This window comes from Schistosoma haematobium, chromosome 7 (genome assembly GCF_000699445.3).
Source record: "Schistosoma haematobium chromosome 7, whole genome shotgun sequence".
NCBI classification, from domain to species: domain Eukaryota; kingdom Metazoa; phylum Platyhelminthes; class Trematoda; order Strigeidida; family Schistosomatidae; genus Schistosoma; species Schistosoma haematobium.
The window spans coordinates 14,017,091-14,041,104 of record NC_067202.1 but is presented as its reverse complement, the minus strand read 5'-3'; the positions used below and the strand labels follow the sequence as shown (position 1 = coordinate 14,041,104).

Here is a 24,014-nt window from a genome sequence, read left to right as displayed (position 1 = left end):
AACTTTTACTTCGTAGATAACTTTCCCTTTTTTTCGTATTATTATGCCAAACTTCCAAGTTGGCTTTACTCCCGTGAAATCTCTTGTTATTACCGCTTGTCCCACCTTAAACCTTCTGGGCAATGCACCGTGCCGCTTGTTGAATTGCTGTTCCATTCGTTTGTTCTTTCGGAGGTTGGCTCTAAGCTTTGGTTTCATTTGCTCCATAGGTATTCTAATCTTTCTCCCAAAAATTGCTTCTGCTGGGCTTTCTTGATTATTTGTTGTTGGGTTTGGTGTTGCTCGGTATGTCTGTAGAAATCTTTGAATCATCTCGTCTATTTCACCTTCTCCCTCAGCTTTAAGTAGTGCTCTTTTAAATGTATCTACGAACCTCTCAACTAGACCGTTTGACTGTGGATGATATGGGGGTGTCTTTATATGTCTAACAGCGTTGGCGGCGCAGAACTTCGAGAATTCGGCGGAGGTGAACTGTGGTCCATTATCGGATACTAATACATCTGGACACCCAAAACAGCTAAATACTTGTCTCAGTTTTTCAATAGTAGCTTTTGTAGAAAGAGACTTTACGTAGTGGATTTCTGGCCATTTTGAGAAAGCATCAACCATCACTAAGTACTGTTTTCCGTTTATGGGACCGGCGAAATCTACGTGTACTCTTGACCATGGATTTGTTGGTGTCCCCCAACTCTGCATTTCTGTCTTACGAGGGGCTTTGGTAGCTTTTGCACACGCAGAACATGTCTCAACATACTCTTTGATCTGAGCGTCAATATTCGGCCAATATACATATCCACGTGCAAGTGCCTTCATCCTTGCTACTCCTGGGTGTGCGGCATGCAATTGTGACATCACCTTACGGCGTAAATTTATGGGTACGATTACTCGACTCCCAAACATCAAGCATCCATCCACAAGTGATAGGGAATTCCGACGGTGGGAATACTGTTCAATATTTTTGTCGTGTATATGGGCAGGCCAACCATGTTCGAGGTATCTAATAATTTGCTTCAATTCATCATCTTCTTGAGTATAACGTTTAATGTCTTCACAGGATAACGGTGTTGCTTTTATGGCAACTTGTAGTATATGGTGAACATCATTCTCCAACGATATCGTTGCAATAATAGAATCTTCACTTTTCTGCTTCTGATTAGCAATTAATCTAGATAAAGCATCGGCTTGTCCAAACTTTTCAGTTGATTTATATAGGATTTGGAAATCATAAGCAAGCAACGTAATAGCCCAGCGTTGTAACCGATTCGCTGTATAAGCAGGAATACCTGACTTTGATCCAAATATAGATAAAAGCGGCTTGTGGTCTGTTAAAAGCGTAAATCGACGACCATAAATCATTTTATGAAATTTCTTTACTGCAAAAACTAAAGCTAATCCTTCCTTCTCAATCTGACTATATTTTCGTTCGGCTGAGTTAAGAGTTCGGGATGCATGAGCAATTGGCTTTTCTTTACCATCAGGAAAACGATGACTGATAACGGCTCCAATTCCATAGTTTGAAGCATCGGCGGCTACAATTATTTCAAGCTTTGGATTATAATGAGTCAGCAATAGTTTAGAAGATAAAATCCTTTTTATTTCATCGAAAGAATCTTGGCATTCTTTCGTCCAGTGCCATGTTGTATTAGCCATCAAGAGCTGATTTAATGGTTGTCGCAATTTATACATCTGGGGTACGAACATACTATAATAACTAATCATCCCCAAGAATGAACGAAGGGTTGTAACCTCAGTCGGTTTGGGCATATTTTTGATAGCATTTATATTGTCTGGATCCGGTCGACGACCATCTTTATCAAATATATATCCCAGGTATTTAACAGACTCGAGCAGAAATTCACACTTTTCTTTTTGTAACTGAAACCCAGCTTGTGATATTTTAGTGAGCACCACATCTAACCGACGCACTAATTCCTGCGCGGAAGAGCCAACAACTATAATATCATCCAAGTAAACTGCTACACCTTCGACGTTAGACAAAATGGTATCCATTATCTGCTGGAAAATTGCTGGAGCTGGTTTAACACCAAACGGTAATCGGTTAAAACGATAAAGTCCACGGTGGGTATTAATGGTTAATAACTCCTTTGAATCTTCGTCAACTTCCACCTGTAAGTAAGCTTCAGACAAATCAAGTTTAGAAAAATAACGTCCACCGTTTAGTTTAATAAATAAATCCTCTGGCAAAGGTAATGGATATGAATGATTTTGTAAAGCGTCATTTAATCCTGTTGAAAAGTCTGCACAAAGGCGAATAGCTCCGCTCGCTTTCTGAACTACTACAATTGGTGCTGCCCATGCCGAATAATTAACAGGTTGTATAACACCGAGTTTCTCTAGTCGGTCTAATTCTTTGTCGACTTTGTCAATAGCTGCATATGGAACTTGACGCTTTGGACGGAAAACAGGTTTTACATCCTGTCGTAGGTATAATTTTGCCTTCTCAATTGTGCAGCATCCCAATTTATTCTGGAACAAGTTTTTATGTTTCTGCAAAAGATCTTCTATAGTTACGACTTTCTTAGTTACATGAACTGTGGGTGGATCTCTAGGATTACTTGCGCTTTTCATTGTGCATATTTCATTTAATGGTACATCCCATAAATTTAGTTTATCTATCCAGTCTATACCAATAAGGTCTAACTCATGTCTGTTCGTTAAGTAACAATTTCCTGTAAAGTAATTACCTCGGAATTTAACAGAGCATTTTATCATTCCCACAAGTTTCAATATATCTCCGGACGCATTCCGTGCAGTGTGCTCTGTTGGTAATACTTTCGGACACCCAATTAAATACCACGTTCGTTTCGAGATTAGTGTGATATCTGACGCCGTGTCCAGTTGCAATCGAATATGAACACCATTAACAATTAATTCCACATATCTTCTTTTATCCGCTACGCTTAGAGCCAGTGTAGAATATACGCTGTTTATATACTTATTTTCGTACTGGTGCGGACGTCTGGTTCGTTTTGATCTTAAACTTTCTCTAGTTCGGCAGACTAATTCTTTGTGGCCAACTTTATTGCATATAGTGCATCTATGATTTCTAAACCGGCAAAATCTTGAGAAATGCCACGCACCACAATACCAACATTTAGTTGCAGGTTTAGGGCTTTTCGAGTGATATTTATGACTTTTGGTACTATTTCGTCTTTGACCTGTCTTAACAGCATGAACAGAATTCGATGGAGCAGCACTTCTGGTTTCCAGCATAGCTGTATCTTGTTTTAAATTTATTAATCGTTGACATTCAGTGGTGATAGTTTGTAACGTCATTTCATCATCATGTTCCATACGGGATAACAACTTCATGCGAAAGTCGGCATCAACAGGAGAGTTCAGACCAGAAATAAATAATAAGCATTTAAATTGATCACTGGTTAATACATTTAATTTAAATCGTTCTGCTTGTAAATTTACTCTTCCGGCGTACGTAGTATAATCTTCATCAGCCTCTTTAGTCAGCTGTAGACAGTTATACCGGATACGGAATAAAGACGACTGTTCACAAAACATTTTATTTAGGATGTTAACAGTTTCATCGAAACTAACTTCTCGCGGATGTTTAGGCAGAATATGGTTTTTATACTTTTGATGCTCATTAGGACCAAGTTTTTGTAATAGCAGCCGAACTTTCTTTGCGTCATCTATAGCAGCAAATTCAACTCGGAAAATATCTTCAATTCTGCCAAACCATGCTTCAAAAGTGTGACCGTTGTCTGCATCAAATATAAATTCTGAAACTGGATTAAGGTATGACTCAATACTTTTATGTTCTGGAATCTCTTGTTGGATAGATAGTTTCCCCAAAAGTGTTTCCAAGAGTTTCTGTTGAGAAGCTAACATCTGCTGCTGCTGTTGTTGAAGTTGTTGCTGCTGTTGTTGATATTGTTGCTGCTGTTGTTGTAATAATAACTGCAACTGTTCTAAGGAAATCGACATTTTTTTACTGCCAATAATAATACTAACTCCAAAAGAAACACCGGCAATTATAATAGCTAATTTATTTCCAAAATCTGAGTCACCACTTGTCGTATAATTATTTTGTTTTTGCCAAAATCCCCGTCGCCAATTGTTATGCCTTGGATGTCTGACTTTTCGATCACACGACTTATCTACCAATCCGAATACGACTTATACGAATCTTCACACTAGGCCAACCAATGACGTTCAACCGGTGTGGGCAGTTTAGCGTCCTTATTGGTCCTATGTCCTACGAGCCCTTCCACTTGAGTCCAGAACACAATACCAGCTTCCGAATCAGAGCAGATCGTTTATTTCAGGCATACTTGGTTTATATATCAATCATACAGACCGCAACGTACCATAAAATAGGAAATAATATTTGTACACAAATAAGCCAAAAAGTGGCTGTGAATGAAGGAGGCAGTAGTTAATAAACTGAACATAACTTAAGGACCGTAAATCGTACAATAATAAATTATAGGTCAAAATAAAGCTTATCATAAAAGGAATATAAATATCCATAGTGTAATTGTTGCGTAGTTATACAATAAGAATATTTATAGAATATTAGTCCATGAATAGTCCTTGGAATTTACCTGTAGTTTAATCTTCACCGGATATAACACTACTGGGTCGAGATTTAAGGCAATCCACAAAGTATGCACATATGACAATAAGGGACTGATCAAATGTAGTCTTCAACATCAATAAGAAGATATAAACAACCAATACAAAATATATTTTATCATTGGCTCATATCTACTAGTATGTATTTAATAAGTTTATTTATTCATAAATATCATTTAGTAGTATGCATAAGATTTATTTATTGATTATTATCATTCTTTTCATTATTCCCAGTCTACATAATACTAAAAAACAATTTACCAGTACAAATAGTTTGCATCAACTTGTAAATGTCCCTTCTCCTCCACCACCGCCAGCATATGACTCTGTAATAACAACTGACAATCAAGTCGTACGAGGTCATCATCAAAATGTACCAGAACAAACTATGGTAAGGTCGAATTTCACTCATATAAGTGATATTCACAACAAAAACAACAATAACGGTAGTCAAACATTCTGTAATCATCATGATCATCGGACTGATGTCACTTCTTCACCTTCATCAGTAAAATCTGTACATCATCAGTTAAAAGATACCGTGAAAACTACCTGTAGTCGTACAACCGATATCACCACCACATACACTACTACTACTACTTCTAATTTGAGGGACAGCGATAATTCAACCAATAATTCCGACAAGATTCAATTCGACGTAATGTTAAATCCAGCCATAAATGAAACTAAGAAAAAAATGATAAATGATAATGAAATGTTGTTTAAAACCGGTTTATCAAAAACAACAATTAAGGTAAGAAAAGAAAATAATCTTATTATTTCTAAATAAGAAGTGTTATTTGTCATTATTATTTCTACTGATAAAGTCAATAATATTTGAAATCATTGATGAAATACGAACTGAATCTTAGTTACACAATCATTGCGAACCGGAAAGCACTGGATAGTTTTTCGTCCTGATGTCGAACTCTTCAGCGGCACACATTCACAAGCTTTCTAGGAGCTAGACTAAAGGGACTCTGCATTCCTAATGGTAATGTTTAACTTTTAAGCCATTGAATAGAGGTATGTTGAAAGATGGTTACTTGTCAACACTATGATACAAGTACATCCAATTGATGAGTCCCAATCAAGACGAAACGTACATCATGGATTCCACTGTTATCAACTATCTAAATGTACTGAAATCATATCTTAATACTTATCACTTCAGCATAACCCGCTTACTTACTACTTAAATGAAGGATTACTCGTAAGATCTTGTCATTTCTAATGCGAACAGGTTCTTACATTAGAGGTCCGTCAATCAGATATCTAAGTGACCATGTTATTCGTCACGAAACTTATGAACTCAACATTATAGGGTAACGGAGTTTCAGAAATACTTAAACTCATAATCAACACTTGATGAAAGCAGTTCTTGTCAAATAAAAAAGATGGTTACTACAACCTGCCGAACTGTTAAACGTTAAAAGCATTTTCCATCTCTTTTGTAATATATATAATAACAGTGATCACTTGAACGAGTATTTCATTCAAAAAAAATTGATATCTGCGTCTTATCCCAGAAGAAATTAAAAGATGGAACCATTGATTCGAAAGAAAAAAACAATATAAAAACAAGCTATATATTAGATTATAGATAAGTAATTCAAGTTAGACTTCTAATGATCGGGTCAACATGATGTTTTATTTTATTAAGAAATACCTGTACTAATTACTATTCATGTATGTGGAGTATTGAATCCAGAGGTTACAGGTTCCAAACCCTCTCCATCGACTTCTATTTGGGCAGCTCCATAGTATCCCTAGGTAGAGTACACGAGTACATACTTGATGAGTTATATATATATATATATATATATATATATATATATATATATATATATCTTCCTGAACATGTATATTTTATTCACTGTAATTAGTCGTTGTTCATCATTAGATTGACAATGAAAAATCCAAAGAAGATAAAATGACTGGATGTCATGTTAATGTGATAAATTGGCTTAATCCTGCAAACAATTCAATAAATGTTCATCAATCATCAAATGATAATAATTTAACATCGAAATATTATCCAACCAATTATCGATTAAAACGTTCTATTAGTCAAGATTCTTTATTATGTTACTTGAAAAAATTACAATCAATAAAAAATATCAATGAAAAATACACTAATATCAATACTACTCATAACGATAATAATAATACTACTGATAAAGATAATCATACTACTGATAATGATGATCATAATAATACTACTATTAAATCATTAAAAAATCAATTTCCTCTGATCAATAAAAAATTCTCTTCATGTATATCAATATTTTCAACAATCAATTATTATAAATCATCACAATTATCATATTTAACAAGTTTTAAAGAATTCCCTAATAATCATATTTATCATCAATTGAAAGTAATGAATGAACGGGATTATTTTAAAGCAAATATAATTCATAAATCTTTTATACATTCTTATCAACCTCAACAAATATCTTCAAATGATGAAAGGTAATGTAATTTTGAAAAGTTTTATAATTGAATATGAATTTATCTTCTGTATTATTTGATTGATGAAAAGTTGAAAAACCATGATTGTAAACTAATGTGGTACCTATGGGTTCTAGGATCCTAAGGCAACAAATGAAATATGAACTCATTATTGGTCACTGATTAGCATTGGACTGTATTTCTTGGTGTTATTACACTGTCTTGTGAGTCAGACCTTTAAGTTGAAGGCTCCGGGTATGGGGCTCCCTAAGGAAACCACCTGTTTCGGTCTAAACACCCGGATAGTATCACAGCCCACACATAACTCAAGTGACTTGTGTGGTGTATATGTAATCGGTGCCCCTTTGTATCAATATTGATATGTTCAAATAGTAATGATAATAATAATAATAATAATCGGGTAAAAATAGTGATTTCGTTCGTATCAAATGCTTGATTTTGTCTCTCTATATTTATATTCATTTACTTATCTAAACACATAAACATTGGCGCAAAGGGACAATAAAATATACATCAGTCAGTCAGTCAGCTACAACGTAGGACCAGGCACATATATGCATCGGTCCAAGTTGCCATACCTCATTAACACAACAAGATGAACAACGGATTCATATAAGTGGTTAATTCAAAGGTGGTAATATATAAAAGAAAGATTTCAATAAGAATATAGTACAGGAAGAAAGAATTAGTTCATAGAAAGAAAGATATGAAGCGATTTTAATCTCTTAGTTTAAGAGAAGACAGAGAGTGTATACACCGACGCCATTGTGACCGATTCTGAGCCATGCCACCAAGAGTCTCCAAACATTGGTTACGACAGTCACGCGGACCCCAACCAAGTAGTCTGCATCTACTAACATGGCTCAGACTAGAAGTTAGTGACTTCAAACACTGATGTCAGGTTTTGTTTTGACCGCCCCTAACCTTCTTCCAACCATCTCCAACACCGGTTAGCATTGCACGTCGTGGTAATCGGTGTTCAGGCATACGTAACACGTGACCCAACCATCTCAGTCGGTGAAGATTCACAACCTCATCGACTGATTTACCATCATTCCCTAATACCCTGCGTTTAACCTCACTGTTACTTACCCGGTGATCCCAGCAGACGCCAGCAATATTTCTAAAGCATCTGTGGTCAAATACTAGTAGCTTACGGGTGTCTTCTACTCTTAAAGGCCATGTTTCGCTGCCGTAAAGTAAGACAGAACGGACTGCCGCTCAGTATACTCGTCCTTTTATTGATAGACGGATATCTCGCCTTCGCCAAAGGTGACGTAAGTTGGCACACAAATCATGGAATTTGCGAGTGAACCGAAATAGTGCCTCTGTACCCATATTCAAAACAAATGGTTTTCTTAGGGGAAGACTCTCCGATTTAAGTGCCGGATATTCATTTCTTTTTCTGTCAACACCGTAAATAATACTCCCGTCGAGAGAAGGCAATGAGTTGAATTTCCGTGGTAAAGACTGTCTACCCGAGACCATATTAGAGCATTTGGAGAGGAAAGATGGAGTCTCTTCCTCCTCCTCGACCTGAAATAAATCTTAACTTGATCCCATCATATTTTATGAACGAAGTAATGATATAACACCCCTTATATTTTTGAGTGAAATCTATTCATCCATATTGGCTACAGTGTGCCTATTTTATATTATTAGTAATGTGAGTTCATGTTGAAAACTCTAAATCTGAAACCCATAATCCTCATCTTAAATACCTAACTTTAACCAAGAACAACATCGAAACTCTTAGAAATCAATTTAGACCCTTATACCTTTTTGAAAAAATCATGTAATCCATATTTTGAGATCGTAGAGAAGATTTTTAGCTCAGCTGAATGATTTTGATAGAGTTTTATTCTCTAATCTGAATGGTTTGGTCATGAAACAACATCAGAAAAACAATGAAATCTCCACAAACAAACCATCCAACTCAGAGAATAAAACTCTATCAAATTATCTAATCCATATCTATAAAAACAACGAAATTATTTGTCTTTACATTTTCAACTTTCTATAACAGACCAACTTGTAAAAGATGTTATGTACAATCTATCTATACTTTGTTACATAACATTATTCTGTTGTCTTTTTTTCTCCATAAACAATCCATTGATTAAAGTTGCTATCTGATTGGTTGAAAATTCATAACAGCTGTGTTGTTTTTTTTTCTTTCAAAAATCTCATTCCTGTACTGTAGGATACCATAGGGATACTTTTACCGAAATCTATTACATCACTAAATAAAATACAAAACAATCCAGCGACAACAACAACAATAACAAAAGAACCTTTCTTTTCTTTCCAACGATGACATTTAACAAAGTTTTACAATCATTTTTTTTTTAAATTTAGTTTAACCTACATAAAATAGACTATGAATAACAAAAAATAGAAACTTTTTTGCGTCATTAGCATAGATAACAAGAATTAATGTTGTTACACAATAATTAAAAGATAATAAGAATGTGAACATTGTATATATTTGTAAAAGATAGATAACTACGATAGAACTAGATTGGATAACGATGACCTTCGAGCAACCAATCATATTTAAGATGACGTTTATAGAATATTGCGCAAAATTTAAAACCCAGTAAAAGATAGTATAAACTTTATTTTAAAAGTAATATGTGATTAGCTGTTGAGTGTAAACAGACCGATAGTCAGCTGACTTGCCTACTCACTCCTGTTAACCTCGTGGAGGAGCTTACTTACTTACTTACTTACTTACTTACCTACTTACTTACTTACTTACTTACTTACTTACTTACCTACTTACTTACTTACTTACTTACTTACTTACTTACTTACTTACTTACTTACTTACTTCACTTACTTCACTTACTTACTTACTTTACTTACTTACTTTCACTACTTACTTACTACTTTACTTACTTACTTACTTACCCACTTACTTACTTACTTACTACTACTTACACTTACTTACTTACTTACTACTTACTTTACTTACTTACTTACTTACTTACTTACTTACTTACTTACTACTTACTACTTACTTACTACTCTTACTTACTTACTTACTTACTTACTTACTTACTTACTTCTACTTACTTACTTACTTACTACTACTTACTTACTTACTTACTTACTTACTTTACTTACTTACTTACTTACTTACTTACTTACTTACTTACTTACTTACTACTTACTACTTACTACTTACTTACTTCACTTACTACTACTACTTACTTACTTACTTACTTACTTACTCACTACACTACTCTTACTACTACTACTTACTACTTACTTACTTACTTACTTACTTACTTACTTACTTACTTACTACTACTTACTTACTTACTACTTCACTTACTTACTTACTTTCACTTACTTACTTACTTACTTACTTACTTACTTACTTACTTACTTACTTACTTACTTACTTACTTACTTACTTACTTACTTACTACTTTACTTACTTTACTTACTTACTTACTACTTACTTACTTACTTACTATACTTACTTACTTACTTACTTACTTACTTTACTTACTTACTTACTACTACTACTTACTTACTTACTTACTTACTTACTTACTTACTACTTACTTACTACTACTACTTACTTTACTTACTTACTACTTTACTTACTTACTTACTACTTTACTTACTTACTTACTTACTACTTACTTACTTACTACTTACTTACTTACTTACTTACTTACTTACTTACTACTTACTTACTTACTTACTTACTTACTTACTTACTTACTTACTTACTTACTTACTTACTTACTTACTTACTTACTTACTTACTTACTTACTTACTTAGCTTTTCGTCCTCTCATTTATGAAATATTACTCACCAAGTGGGGAGACACCGCTCTCCCTCTCGAAATGCTCTCATATTACTTACTTACTTACTTACTTACTTACTTACTTACTTACTTACTTACTTACTTACTTACTTACTTACTTACTTACGCCTGTTACTCCCAATGGAGCATAGGCCTCCGATCAGCATTCTCCAACCCACTCTGTCCTGGGCTTTCCTTTCTGGTTCCATCCAATTCTTGTTCATTTTTCCCATGTCTATTTCCATTTCTCGGCGTAATGTGTTCTTTGGTCATCCTCTTTTCCTTTGGCCTTGAGAATTCCATGTGAGGGTTTGCCTTGTGATGCATTTGGGTGCTTTCCTCACTGTGCGTCCTATCCACTTCCAGCACTTCTTCCTAATTTCTTCCTCCGCTGGGATGTGGTTTATTCTCTCCCACAGTAGGTTGTTGCTGACAGTGTATGGCCAACGGATCCGAGGTGTTTTACGTAGACAGCTGTTAATAAACAACTGTATCTTCTGGATGATGGCTTTCGTAGTTCTCCAGGTCTCCGCCCCATACAGTAGAACTGTCTTGACATTTGTATTGAAAATCCTGACCTTGGTGTTGGTTGACAGTTGTTTTGAGTTCCAGATGTTCCTCAGTTGTAAATATGCGGCTCTTACTTTACCGATCCGCGCTTTAACATCTCCATCAGATCCACCATGTTCATCAATGATGCTGCCCAAATATGTAAAGGTTCTTACATCTTCCAAATCTTCTCCATCAATTGTGATTGGATTAGTGCATGCTGTGTTGTATCGGAGAATCTTGCTTTTCCCTTTGTGTATATTGAGACGTACTGCTGCTGAGGCTGCTGCCACACTGTTCGTCTTCTCCTGCATTTGTTGTTGTGTTTGGGATAGAAGGGCCAGATCATCTGCGAAGTCCAGATCGTCCAACTGCATCCTAGATGTCCATTGTATCCCATGCTTCCTCTCAGATGGTGACGTCTTCATGATCCAGTCGATCACCAGGAGAAAGAGAAGGAGCCTAGTGATTGTTAAATATATAATTTCCTTCCTACTATTGATATCTACTCTAAACACTTTGAATGTAGGCTATTTTGTAATTGTTTTAAATAAAGTATTATCTAGCTTTATATTCTAGTTCTCTATATTCGATTGTGAATCTTTTGTCTAGTATAAAATGATCCTGATCTGTGTATAGGATATCAATCGAGTATCTAATCTAGTGGAAGTAAATGGAGATCTCATTCACGGATTGTATTGTCGTATAACAAAAACGTATTGTTCCAAACTGAAAATACTTTTATTCTACGGTTATATCTAGAAAGAATTGCCCGTAATTAATTACTAAAATGCATAAGATTGTTTTTTTTTTAAAGACTTGCGTAATCACACAGTGAATTTAACACGATATGTTAAATAAATTACATGAAATATGTGATCTGAATGCGGATTGTACGTGAGAATGCATAATATGATTCGAGGCATATTTAAAGGTGTTTTTATCATTAAAACTGATATAAGAAGAAAAATAGATGATTATCATTAGTACAGTAGGGCCTACGTCATCAGTCTGTAATTACAGAATAATGACGAAGTTCAAGAGAATGAAAGTAGCTTTAAAAAATTAATAATAACATGTTAGAACCTTAACAAATTAAAGAATTGAACATAATGCGTTTGTGAAGACAAAGAAAAGTACTATGTAGTTAATTTATTTTTATGATAGATTTTTATACAATTCGTAATTGTTTTATTCGGTTGCTTTTAGACTAATGTTTACACATTGGTAAAGTTAAAGTTTACTCAACCTCCAAATGCCCTGGTATGGCCGAGAGTGGGGAGAGTCAGCTCTCCCTTGAAAAATGCTCTCATATAACCACGTGCATACAACTACTACCAGGGAGTTCCTACTCACTGTTTTCTCGCACTACGGGTGTTGTTTACGAAATTGAGAGTACGAAAAGCAAATGTCCGGCTATTTAACCAGGTTGGTGGACATGGAGAGTCCACCTATGATAGTTGGGCTCCAGTATCCTGAAGGAACAAATGGCTTATGAATGAGTTTTAATAAATATCAGAAATATGAAGTGATATTTCGCTTCATTGTTCTGTTAATTTTGGGTTCAGTGTGAATATTCTGAATTATAGTATATATATAAACTAATCATTAATCCCAACCCTCAATTTTAACGGTTGATAACTTATAATCAATGTAAAAACGTTCATTATTAAGGTTACTAGCTGTAAGTTTGAAGAAAGTGAAAGGGTGGTTAAACCAAGACAATATCAATCCATCAAATCATTGACTCCATATAATTTATATTTATCGAAACCATATTGGGAGTGAAAGACTCATCTGTTTACGGCCCATGTGATTGTTGTAACTAATGTTTGAATATGTTGAGTAGTATGATTCTGAATTAGTTACAATCTTATAAATAGATTCACTCATTATCTTCTAGATCTTGGGCTACAGCATTTGCTTGTACATACGTTTCCATATTGTCTTTTAAAACTATATTTCGAATGTTCATTTCCTCTCTTCGTCATTGCTACTATATTATTTCGATATATTTTTCTGTGTATCAGGTTAAGCAAACACATATACATCCCAAGCTCTATGTTAATTATGACTGGACTTGCCTAATCCCATCCCCTTTTAAAATTCTAATATCTTTTTATTATATGTTTGTATATTTGTACAGTATAATTCTTTCTCAATATTTTCTTTTCTTTCCAGTCATATAGACTCTACTCTTGATAAAACGATACAAGATCAAAATTTGAAAATTCTAAGAGACAATAAGGTAGAAGATGGAGATTTGAAAATAATCACTACTGTTGGTTTTCCTTTCCTTGAACATGTAAGCCCATTATGGTCACCAAGTAAAGATTTATCTCGGCATAAACGTCAAATGATTAAATCAATGGATAATAATAATAATAATAATAATAATAATAAGAGTGACTTTGGACTGTTATCATTACCGACGTCAGTTTCACCTAAATACTCTGCATCAATTCCTACGATACCGCGTCGTTCGAATAGTAATAAAATCCATGTTGACCATAATAATGACAATTCTGTCTTGAATCAAACTACTCATATGTCATCCGTTGTCACAACAACATCATCATCATATTTACCTATGCATAATAACAACAACAGTAGAGAAAATCTGGAAAATGAAAATATCCAATTAAGAAAGTATCCTGGTCGACGAAATTTTACCATAAATGAGTCATATTTAAAAAATTCTAGTACAACAATGCCAGATCAAATATCTCGACCACTTCGTTCTCGTTACTATCATCATCGTCATCATTCAAGACTCTATTCTTTCTCTCAACCTAGAAGAAATAGTAGTAGTTTGTTGGATTTGAATTCAAATTATCGATCGACATCTTTTTCTGCTTCATCATCACCACTCTCATCGTCCATTGGAACTCACACACATATGGTAAGTTTTGTGTTGATTATCTTTTCTTCTTTATTGTTTTCACGTTTTCTGTTTGGGCCAGCGACATGAGCCAAACCTGACGCCTCATGCATACCACAGTGTCCTTCGGATAAACTCTGACGGAATGCGAAGTATTTTGATTTCCTTGAGAAACTATTCAAGGATGTTTAGGATGCGATTCTCTCACCCTAAATGTGAAATGTTGCTTTCGAACTGGTCTATGTCAACCCATGAATTAATGATAAAAAGTGACGGGATTTAACACTTATCTTGAAAATCTTATCCCTAGTGGGTTGATGTCTAACGAACTTCTGGTACAGATTCAGAAAGTTGTGTCATTTGTTACGTAGATGAGACATCCATCTTCCAATCAACAGATCAGTTTACCGCACAGCAGTTTTCTCCCCTCTAATTATCAGTCAGTCACTCAAATCAAACGGAACGTAGAACCCAGTACATGCTTGCATCGTTCCAAGTTGCCATATCCTACCAGCATAGCGATTAAGTGTAGTTCATGGCGATGAATACTATGGGCTATTCTTAGCTTAATAGTTTCCGATCACAGGTGTCTCTAAAGCGTTGCCCGTGTACACTGCGACCACTAAGTGAGCAATGCTGAGCTTATAGGTGTCACTACCAAGGTTTGATTTGATAATTTCGAATAAATTGAGCATTGGGTTGATTGTTATAAATAAAAATAATATATTTGTAATATCCCAATGAGTAGAAAATTGAATTTTTCTGACGTTTCGTGGCTTAGTGTAAGTCACTTCTTCAGAGAATAAATAACCAAATTAAATTAATCCAAGTTTAAATAGTACAACGGAACAATGCAAGAATAATATTTGATCAATCAAAAACAGGTCTGAACAAGTTGATGTATGTCATTTCTGTCACGGTGATTCATAATGCTGAGCTTAGGTATAAGGTACTCGGTAAAGATAGTAAATTGGTCGACGGCGCTGAGTATCTTCATCGAATAAGATGGATGCGGCATGTACTGTATTTGCCCAACCACCTCCTATATTAGTGAGCGATGTTGTCTGGTTTGAGAGTAGAGTGGATGAAATATAGGGTCGCCCAAACCAAAATATGGCATCAGGCCCTAAAGTCACTGACTGTGTGGAGTGAGCCATCGAGGTAGGTGCAGATTACATGATTGGAGTTCACGCGATTATCGTAACAAATTGTTAGTGACTTTGGATAATATGGTTCAGAATCATTCGTAAAGGCACAATGCATTCACTCCTTGTCTTCCCGCTGATCCTGAGTCCCTAAATCTCATATGTTTTTCTTTCTGTAACTAGTCTTTTCTAATACCAGTAGTTTGCTATTTACCTTGATAATTTTATCTAGGTGCGCAATTGTGGTGTGGCAACTCGGGCCGATGCACATATGTGCTAGGTCGTACGTTGCACATAACTGATTGACTGAACAGCACTCGATCTGCACAAACAACTCCATCTTTTGTGAAGCATTTTGTTTGAAATGGATCATCGTACTGATATAAAACCAACTTTTGTCCACCAATTGTCTATTATCTATCTATCTTTCTGCCTATCTATTTATTGTCTGTTTATCTATCTATCTGTCATATAGTTCAGATTAACTTCATCTTAATTATGATTGTCTCTATGTCTTTTAATAGAGCATTGAGAATTTAGCCAATGAACTACAATCACATATGATTGATAGTTTAAGTGATAAAGAATATCATGTTCGACGTGTATGCAGTAGGTTAAGAAAACAACAGCAACAGCAACAACAACAACAGTATCAAAAACAACCTATTCCTATTCAATTTACAACAGATGATATTTCTGCTCCGAATCCAGCCTCTTTAGCATCTTCTCCATTGCCACCACCTATTATCATCACTTCTCTGAATGGAAGTTGTAGTAGATTAATAATTTCTAATGATGATAATAATATAACAAATGAAGAAAATCCATTAGTTGAACGAGTTCGTCCAATATTTCATTATTTACCTGATCAATCATTTACAATTGAGCAAAATAATTTAAATTCACAATTATGTGGACCAAATCCAAAAGTATTTATTACATCTACATGTACTACAATATCCAGTATAACAGAGGTAAGTTTGTTTTAGAGAAAAGATGGAAAATGTAGAAATAATTGTACATCTACTTTTAAATCGTATACATTTATCATTTGTCTGGTATGTAAACTGCTTGAATGTTCCTTGGTTTAATGGTCTAAAGGTTAAATACCTTTCTACATGACCTGAAGGTCCTGAATATTTTATCACTCCCCTGTGATATGAGGTCATGAATACCCAGTGCCACTGAGGATTCTGATACTAAGTGCTAGGGTTGAAGCTATCATGAGTTCACTTAATCTGCAAACGAAAACAAAGACTCGGTGACCAAAGACCAGTAAGCTAGCTATTTGATGCGTCCCAACCCCGCTAAGTAGAGGAAGAAGTCCAAACTTGAAATGGGGAAGTATATTCTGCAAATCAGCCAGAAACGAGAGACAACAACAAACACAATTCAAAACGTATATATGCAGTACAAAATCGTCCTTGAGAAGAGTTACCAAATAGCATACTAAAAGACGCAACGGACCAATAGCATTTAAGATATTTCCCAGTGGGAAATACGACATGAAGGTGACAAGAGCGCTTTTGGCGCGAAAACAAAGAAATTCAAATTTTCTAAATAAAATTACAAAATTAGGTCCTTTCCCAAGTGAGTTCTGGGGATCTAAGGTCTCCAACATTAAGACAAACAATTATTCAATGCTACCTGATTTTTAATGATTGTTTAACTTAGCTCGGTTTGCAATCTGAATATCATTAAAAAATCTCCACCAATCCCTTATACTGATGATAAAATTTATACCTCTGTACTTCCGTTTACTAAGTGGCAAGTTATTGAAGTATTAAAAATAGTATTTGGCTCACTAAATCTTGAGAAGTGGAGCACAGACTTTGAACTATCTGATCTGTTTGGATGAATGTTAAGAGACATTTGGTAACGTTTCGTTCTTTGAAATAAACATTTTTAGTATAGGGAGTTTGTCTGTTTAGATTGTTGAGTTTCACAGGTTACATAATGAAGTGATCTTACTGTAGACCATCATTGGAAACCAGAAACCACCAGACAATTGTTTCGTCCAGGTATAAAACTTCTCTTTAATCCGCACCCACAACCCACTACAGATCGAATACAAGACCTTCAAGCTTCATAATAAACACATAACCATTAGAATCGCTGCGCTGGAGTTCGAATCAAATCGATCTCCACAAAACCCCTACAAATAAGTTATAATAGTCAGCTCACTAATGACTTACTTCAAGATGTTTCTAAAGTGTTAGTAAGAAGTTGTTAAGTTCAAGTATGTGAAATAGATGTCACCAGTAGCATTGGATGAATGTCGCTCTGTGTCTCAAAATAATTGAAGTTGGAATTTTACATCCGGACTCCGGGCTAGGAGTTATAATGGATAAGCGTTCGCTTTGAGAGGCGAAGGTCTTGGATTCGGTTTCTAGTGAATGTTGTGGGTACACACTACCGACGAATTAGCTATCCAGTTCTCATTGGTTTTAAATGGGACCGCAGATGAGATCAGTCTTTGAAAAAAAGCTATATGCAAATTAAACTTATCTCTAAAAAACTTTCGAATGTATTATACTTTTCAGTCTGGTTAGAAGTAAATAATTATTAATCCCGAATTTCAATGATCTACTTCTTCCTACTATCCATCTTTAATTAACTGCTTATGACTTAATGGCAGTATCGAGACAGTCCGCTCAGGTTGCACATATCCTGAAAGAGATTGATCGAATATCAGTCCTTATAACATCAACAACGTGACGAATATACCATAAAATTCCTACAAGTTGATAAACAAGTATCTGTAACTTTGTGCGTTTTCAAAATTGATCAATAAATTCATTTTTCCATTAATTGACAATCCCCTAATTTTTCTAGGTGGTGAATGTTCTTGTTGCGTTTGATAAAGATGTTTATATTTCAACATTACTTTATTGTAATATTAAGTGGTTGAATGCAGTAGATAGCAAACCCCAGCTTGACCAAGGTTTTATGTTTATTGGCCCTGTCACAACTAGGTGTATTTGTAATTTTGAGGAGACCAATGTTACTTGATGGATTTAAATCCGCTTCACAATCTGAAATGCTAACGATTAGCCATTTAAGCCGTCTTGGACTATGAAGCTAAGCTGGGTAGCGCGGGTTCCGATTCAATGATTAGCATTAGCTCCTTAAAGATTACAGGATTGCCATGTTGACAAGTGCCAACTAGCAGAAAACGTAGATGGGGCAATGTTTCCTGTTGACTACGTCCAACCACCAACATTGTCCGTGCGATGTCCAGCCATTTAGACTAGTAGCCAGATTACAACTTAATCGATAAAAGTTGATCAAGACTAGACAAACATGACACTGGTCGCTACTTGTTAGTCAGTCAATTGTGTGTATTATTGTTTATCCCCATATTTTATTTTCTTACAGGCAGAGGCTGATTTAAGCGATGATGATGATAATGACGATGATCATGATGGACCAGAAACAGAACTTAGTGAAAGTCACAATGATCATAGTGTTTTACTATTGAATAAAGAAGAAATAGAAACAATGTCTGATGATTTTTCAAATTAATCACTTACACAAGATAAATACCAATTAATTAGAACAACACTAATCATTAATCCCGATGGCAAGCATAACAGTTCGAGCCCAGTTATCACACACACATACACATTGTGTGTACCGTTTTTCACATTTTAACAGTTTTTTTTTCTAGGAACCCTTTTTTGCCTTTTTATTATTTTCTCCTTTTTTCCTCAACTAGATAAATCCGATGTAAATAGTTATATACTACTATTATTACTACTTAATCATAGTAATCATTATTATTAATTATTCTCTAATAGATACATTCACATTTGCCTGCTTTCTTTTATGCCTTCATAGAATCTTTTTCTATATGGATGGATGTTTTCCATTTATGTAGAGAAATCCACCAGTGTATTGACTATTATTATTATTATTATTATTATTATTATTATTATTATTATTAACTACGTTTATTTTGTGTATTAGGCATCTCAATTATTACCCTGCTCCCCTCCCTCTCCCCCCTATCTGTTTTTTATTTTCTTACATAATTTCATTTGTCTTTATTAATATTGTTATTTATTTTTTTATTTCCCTTGATATTAATATGGTCCCCTATCCACAAAAATAGGATGAAATCTGTATAGGAATAATAATAATAATAATGATGGTAGATGGTCCGTTCTGTCTCCCCTCCCCTCCCACCTCGTCTACCTTCAATTTCTTTTCTCATTTATCTTTATATACTCATAAATGGCGCACAGAACTTTTAATAATTAATCATTTTCCTCTCACACTTTTTCAGTTACTGATTTTTTTTCTCATTTTTTTTTGTTTTTTTTTCTAAAAAAAAAAGAAAAATGTATTTCCTCAGTTTAATCAAAAAAAATTGAAAATGAATTGACTTTATCTTTTCCTGTCATTTATTCAATTGATAAATAGAATATTAAACAAAGTTTAAAGAGAATTTGTTTTAATTCATTAAAGATTATATTTGCATTTTATTTATTTATTTTAACACATAAATATTGGTACAAGGAGGCACCAAATCGATATGTACCACTTAAATCTCACTTGATATGTGTGAGGACTAAGATTCTACACGGATGTCCAAACTGAAGCCGGTGGTTTTCTTAGCAGACCACATTCGGAACCTTCGACTTAAAAGTCCGATCTACAAGGCAGTGGATCAACGTCAGATGTAGTGTAATGGTAGCCAGTGACCAATAATAGGTTCATACTCAATTTGTTCCGTCAGGATTGTGGAGCTCATGTAAACCATTGGTTTTAAATGAGGGTTTTCCAACTTTCCTAAGTGAATTCTCCATGTCGATTGACCCGGTTAAATACGAAACCTGATCTGTTTTACAGCTGTTGGCTGATAGACAACTATAGATATCAATACCAAAGTTGGACTTCATAGTTTTAAACAAATTGAGCATTGGGTAGAGAGTTACTTACTTGCGTCTGTTACCCTTTGTGGAGGAGCATAGGCCGCTCACCAGCACACTTCATCCAACCTTGTCCTGGGCAATCCTTTGCAGTTGTTATTCATCCTTTTCATATCTCCTTCTATTTCCCGAAATAATGTGTTCTTTGACCTACCTCTTTTCCGCTTCCCTTCAGGATTCCAAGTTAGGACTTGTCTCGTGATGCAGTTTGATGATTTTCTCAATGTATGTCCTATCCAATTACAATGTCTTTTCCTAAATTCTTCTTCATCTGGAAGTTTGTTTGTTCTCTCCCACAGTAGGCTATTGCTGATAGTTTCGGGTCAACGGATATTCAGTATCTTACGTAGACAGTTGTTTATAAATACATGTACTTTTTTGATAATGGTTATAGTAGTTCCCGAAATTTCAGCTCAGTACAGTAGAACGATCTGTCTTGACGTTTGTATTGAAGATTATGACTTTGATATTGGCTGACAGACAGTTGTTTTGAGTTCCATATGTTCTTCAATTGTAGGGATACTATCTTTGCTTTGCCAATCCTAGCCATTACGTCTAAATCTGATGCTCCTTGTCCATCGATGATGCTTCCCAGCTACCTGAAGGATTCCACATCTTCCAAAGTTACTCCATCAAGTGTGATTGGGTTGGTGTTCTCTGTGTTGCATTTGAGGATCTTGCTTTTTCTTTTATGTATGTTGAGGCTTACTGATTCAGAGGCTGAGTAAGGAGTTACTAAGAAATATATTTTTTTCTATATCTCAATGAGTAGAAGAATTGTATTCCTAACATTTCGTAACTTAGTGTAAGCCACTTCTTCAAAGTAAATAAGTAACTTGTGTTGATTTATTTCGACTATTCATTTACTCTGAAGAATAGACTTACATTAGGTCACGAAACTTCAGATATACAACTAGTTTGTAAGAATGTAGTAACATAAATAGTTCAATTGAAAATACAAATTAACAAATAAATGCTTCTTCTCAATTGGTTTATTTTTACATATTGCTTTGCATAATTCTGTCCAAAAATCTATACTGAATAATAAACAATGATGAATCAAATTCACTTCATATCAATATTTTCTATTGAAGATCATCATCCATTAGTAAGACAACACCATACAATATCGATTAATTATAAAAAGTACGATTACGTAGGGATTTGTTGGGGATGACAGATCCCCAGAACTCACTTGGTAAATACCTTATTTATGTAATTCTATTTTAAAGTCTGAATTTATTGTTTTCGCGCCAAAAGCACCCATTTTCACTTTCATGTTACATTTCCCACTTGGGAGGATTTTAAGCGCTATTATTTCATTGTCTCTTTTAGTATGCTATTTTTAACGTTTCCCAACGACATTTTTATGCTGTATATATACACTTGAGTTGTGCTAGTTGTTGTTTTTCGTGCTTCTCTCTCCAGTTAGCGGGGTTGGAACGCATCGGAATAGTTAGCTGATTTGGTCATTGTGTTACTGAGTCTTCTTTCCGTTCACAGATTAGGTGAACTCGTAATCTCTTCAAACATAGCAAAACTAGAATAGAAATTAAGTAATGCAAACGCAGGCTTGAAATTAGTTATCAGTACACGATTGTTACCAACATTGAAAACCTGAAAGTACTGGTTGGCCTTTTTGCCCTGATATGGAACTCCTCAGCAGTGCACATTCACAACCCACACGCTGAAACCGAACCCAGGATCTTAATATCGCGCGAGAGTGCTAAGCAATTTCAGTGGTTTAAGGGTTAAGAGTTTACAGGCAAGACCGAAGGCTGTGAGTTTGATTTCAACATGCGAAGTCATTTGTACACATTGCTGAGTCCCATACTAGGAAGTAACAGCTGTTCCGCTTGATCTGAAAATCTCCATTTTAAATTCTATTTTGTATTATCATCAAAAGTTCGTGGAAATTGTTGAATTTAATTCAAATTACAGACGGATCTATGTTAGGCAACAATTGAAAGCTGAAAGAATTAAATGGATTTTTCATCTTAGTATGAGAATCTTTAGTGACACTGGCCACTTACGATCCCACAACTGGGAGTCTAATCCAACATTCTCGATAAATTCCTTACTGATAATTATCATATGCTTAACTAATGACTAGCTTTAAAAAGAAATTTCTGGGATTCTTGCGAGAAGCCATGAGCAGTGAAGCTAAATCAGTTGTGTATGAGGGAGGTACGTACCGAAGACAATGGAAGATCTCTGCGCAAATCGTGAAGGTAGACTTATACACCACTGACTTCCGTCTCAGTAGTTTGCGAGCGAGGTCAAAGTTTTTGGATCCGATTGCCTTTGGCGAGATTGTGGATAAGTATTGTTATATCATCCTGTTCAAGGAAAAAACGGGTGTACATTTCTTTGAAGTCTTCAGTGTCACTTAAGTTATTATCAGTCTGTGACATAAAGTATGGAATTTGATAATGTCCATAAATCCTTCTTTATTAACCATATATAATCCTTTAGAAAGCTCCGTTAGATTCTGTCAACTTGTGTTAGTTTATAGCGTAAGTAAGATAGCCGTTTACTGATCGGAGGATCAGTATAGTGAACAATAGTTCTCCCCATATTTCTTTAAAAATAGTGGATATTCATAGGTTACTACTATTTGATTATAAGTGTCTTGTAAACGTTTTTCGTTTAAATGGGAACCACCGAATGAACTATGATGATGTTTGATTCAGGGTACCGGGTAAAGATGGTAAATTGAATGTCCAAGTACTAAATTTCATCGACTGAGGAGATTGTGATATACATTGCATATACCCATCCACCGACTAACTTGAAGTGTCATGTGCATAAGCAAATTGGAAGAAAGCTAGCGAAAGTAAAACCAAAACTTAACATTAGTCTATTTATTTACTGACATTAGGATAGAAACATGTTGGTAGCTGCAGACCCCTTAATTGGGGTCATTGCCATTATCGTAACCAGTGACTGTAGACGTTGTGTGATGCCTCAAAATCAGTTGTAATGGTATAGATATATTTGCAATGTTGTTTTCCCATAGAATATGACTTTCAAAATCATTTAATACTTTTCATTCCACAAATTCGTATTTCATTCTCGAATTGTATTATCTTTTCCACTATTTGATACAATCGGCCCAATTAAAATTTTCTATATGAGGAGGCCACATTTAGCCAATGGCAAATCTAATGACAAAAACGTGTTATTGGCCAAGAAACAGTTTCATTTTCTAAAGAGTAGATACATACATATTCATATACAAATGCTTATACATTTAGCCCTAGAAACTTACATCTTCACTCTTGGTTTTCTGATTCAATAGCCGGTTAAGGGCTTGTGTGTAGTAAATTCTTGTATTACTATCACTCCGGGATACTATGAGTCATAACACTATCATGTTGATACTGTTACTACTTCCACTACTCTAACATTTTTCTTGTTGTTCTGATATGATACGGCAACTTAAATTGATACATATATGTGCCAAGTTTGACGCTACATATAACTGACTGATAGGAAATATTGAGACATTTAATAAACTCAAGTACATGTTTCTTGATATACCCATATAATTTTGGTAAATACCTAAATATCAGATGGGTTTTTGTGGAGA

General features: G+C 34.8%; 1 protein-coding gene across 1 annotated transcript in view; it reads left to right on the top strand.

The window, feature by feature from the left end:
• The window catches only part of MS3_00009652 (uncharacterized protein), a 49,276-nt gene extending 29,060 nt beyond the window's left edge, over positions 1–20,216 (top strand). Inside the window, exons 10-14 of the mRNA XM_051218048.1 lie at positions 4,849–5,368; positions 6,518–7,089; positions 13,644–14,364; positions 16,013–16,462; positions 18,867–20,216. Of these exons, the coding sequence (XP_051064481.1) occupies positions 4,849–5,368; positions 6,518–7,089; positions 13,644–14,364; positions 16,013–16,462; positions 18,867–19,013 (2,410 nt within the window). The 3' untranslated portion in view covers positions 19,014–20,216. The remainder of the gene's footprint in view (positions 1–4,848; positions 5,369–6,517; positions 7,090–13,643; positions 14,365–16,012; positions 16,463–18,866) is intronic.
• Positions 20,217–24,014: the final 3,798 nt, after the last annotated feature.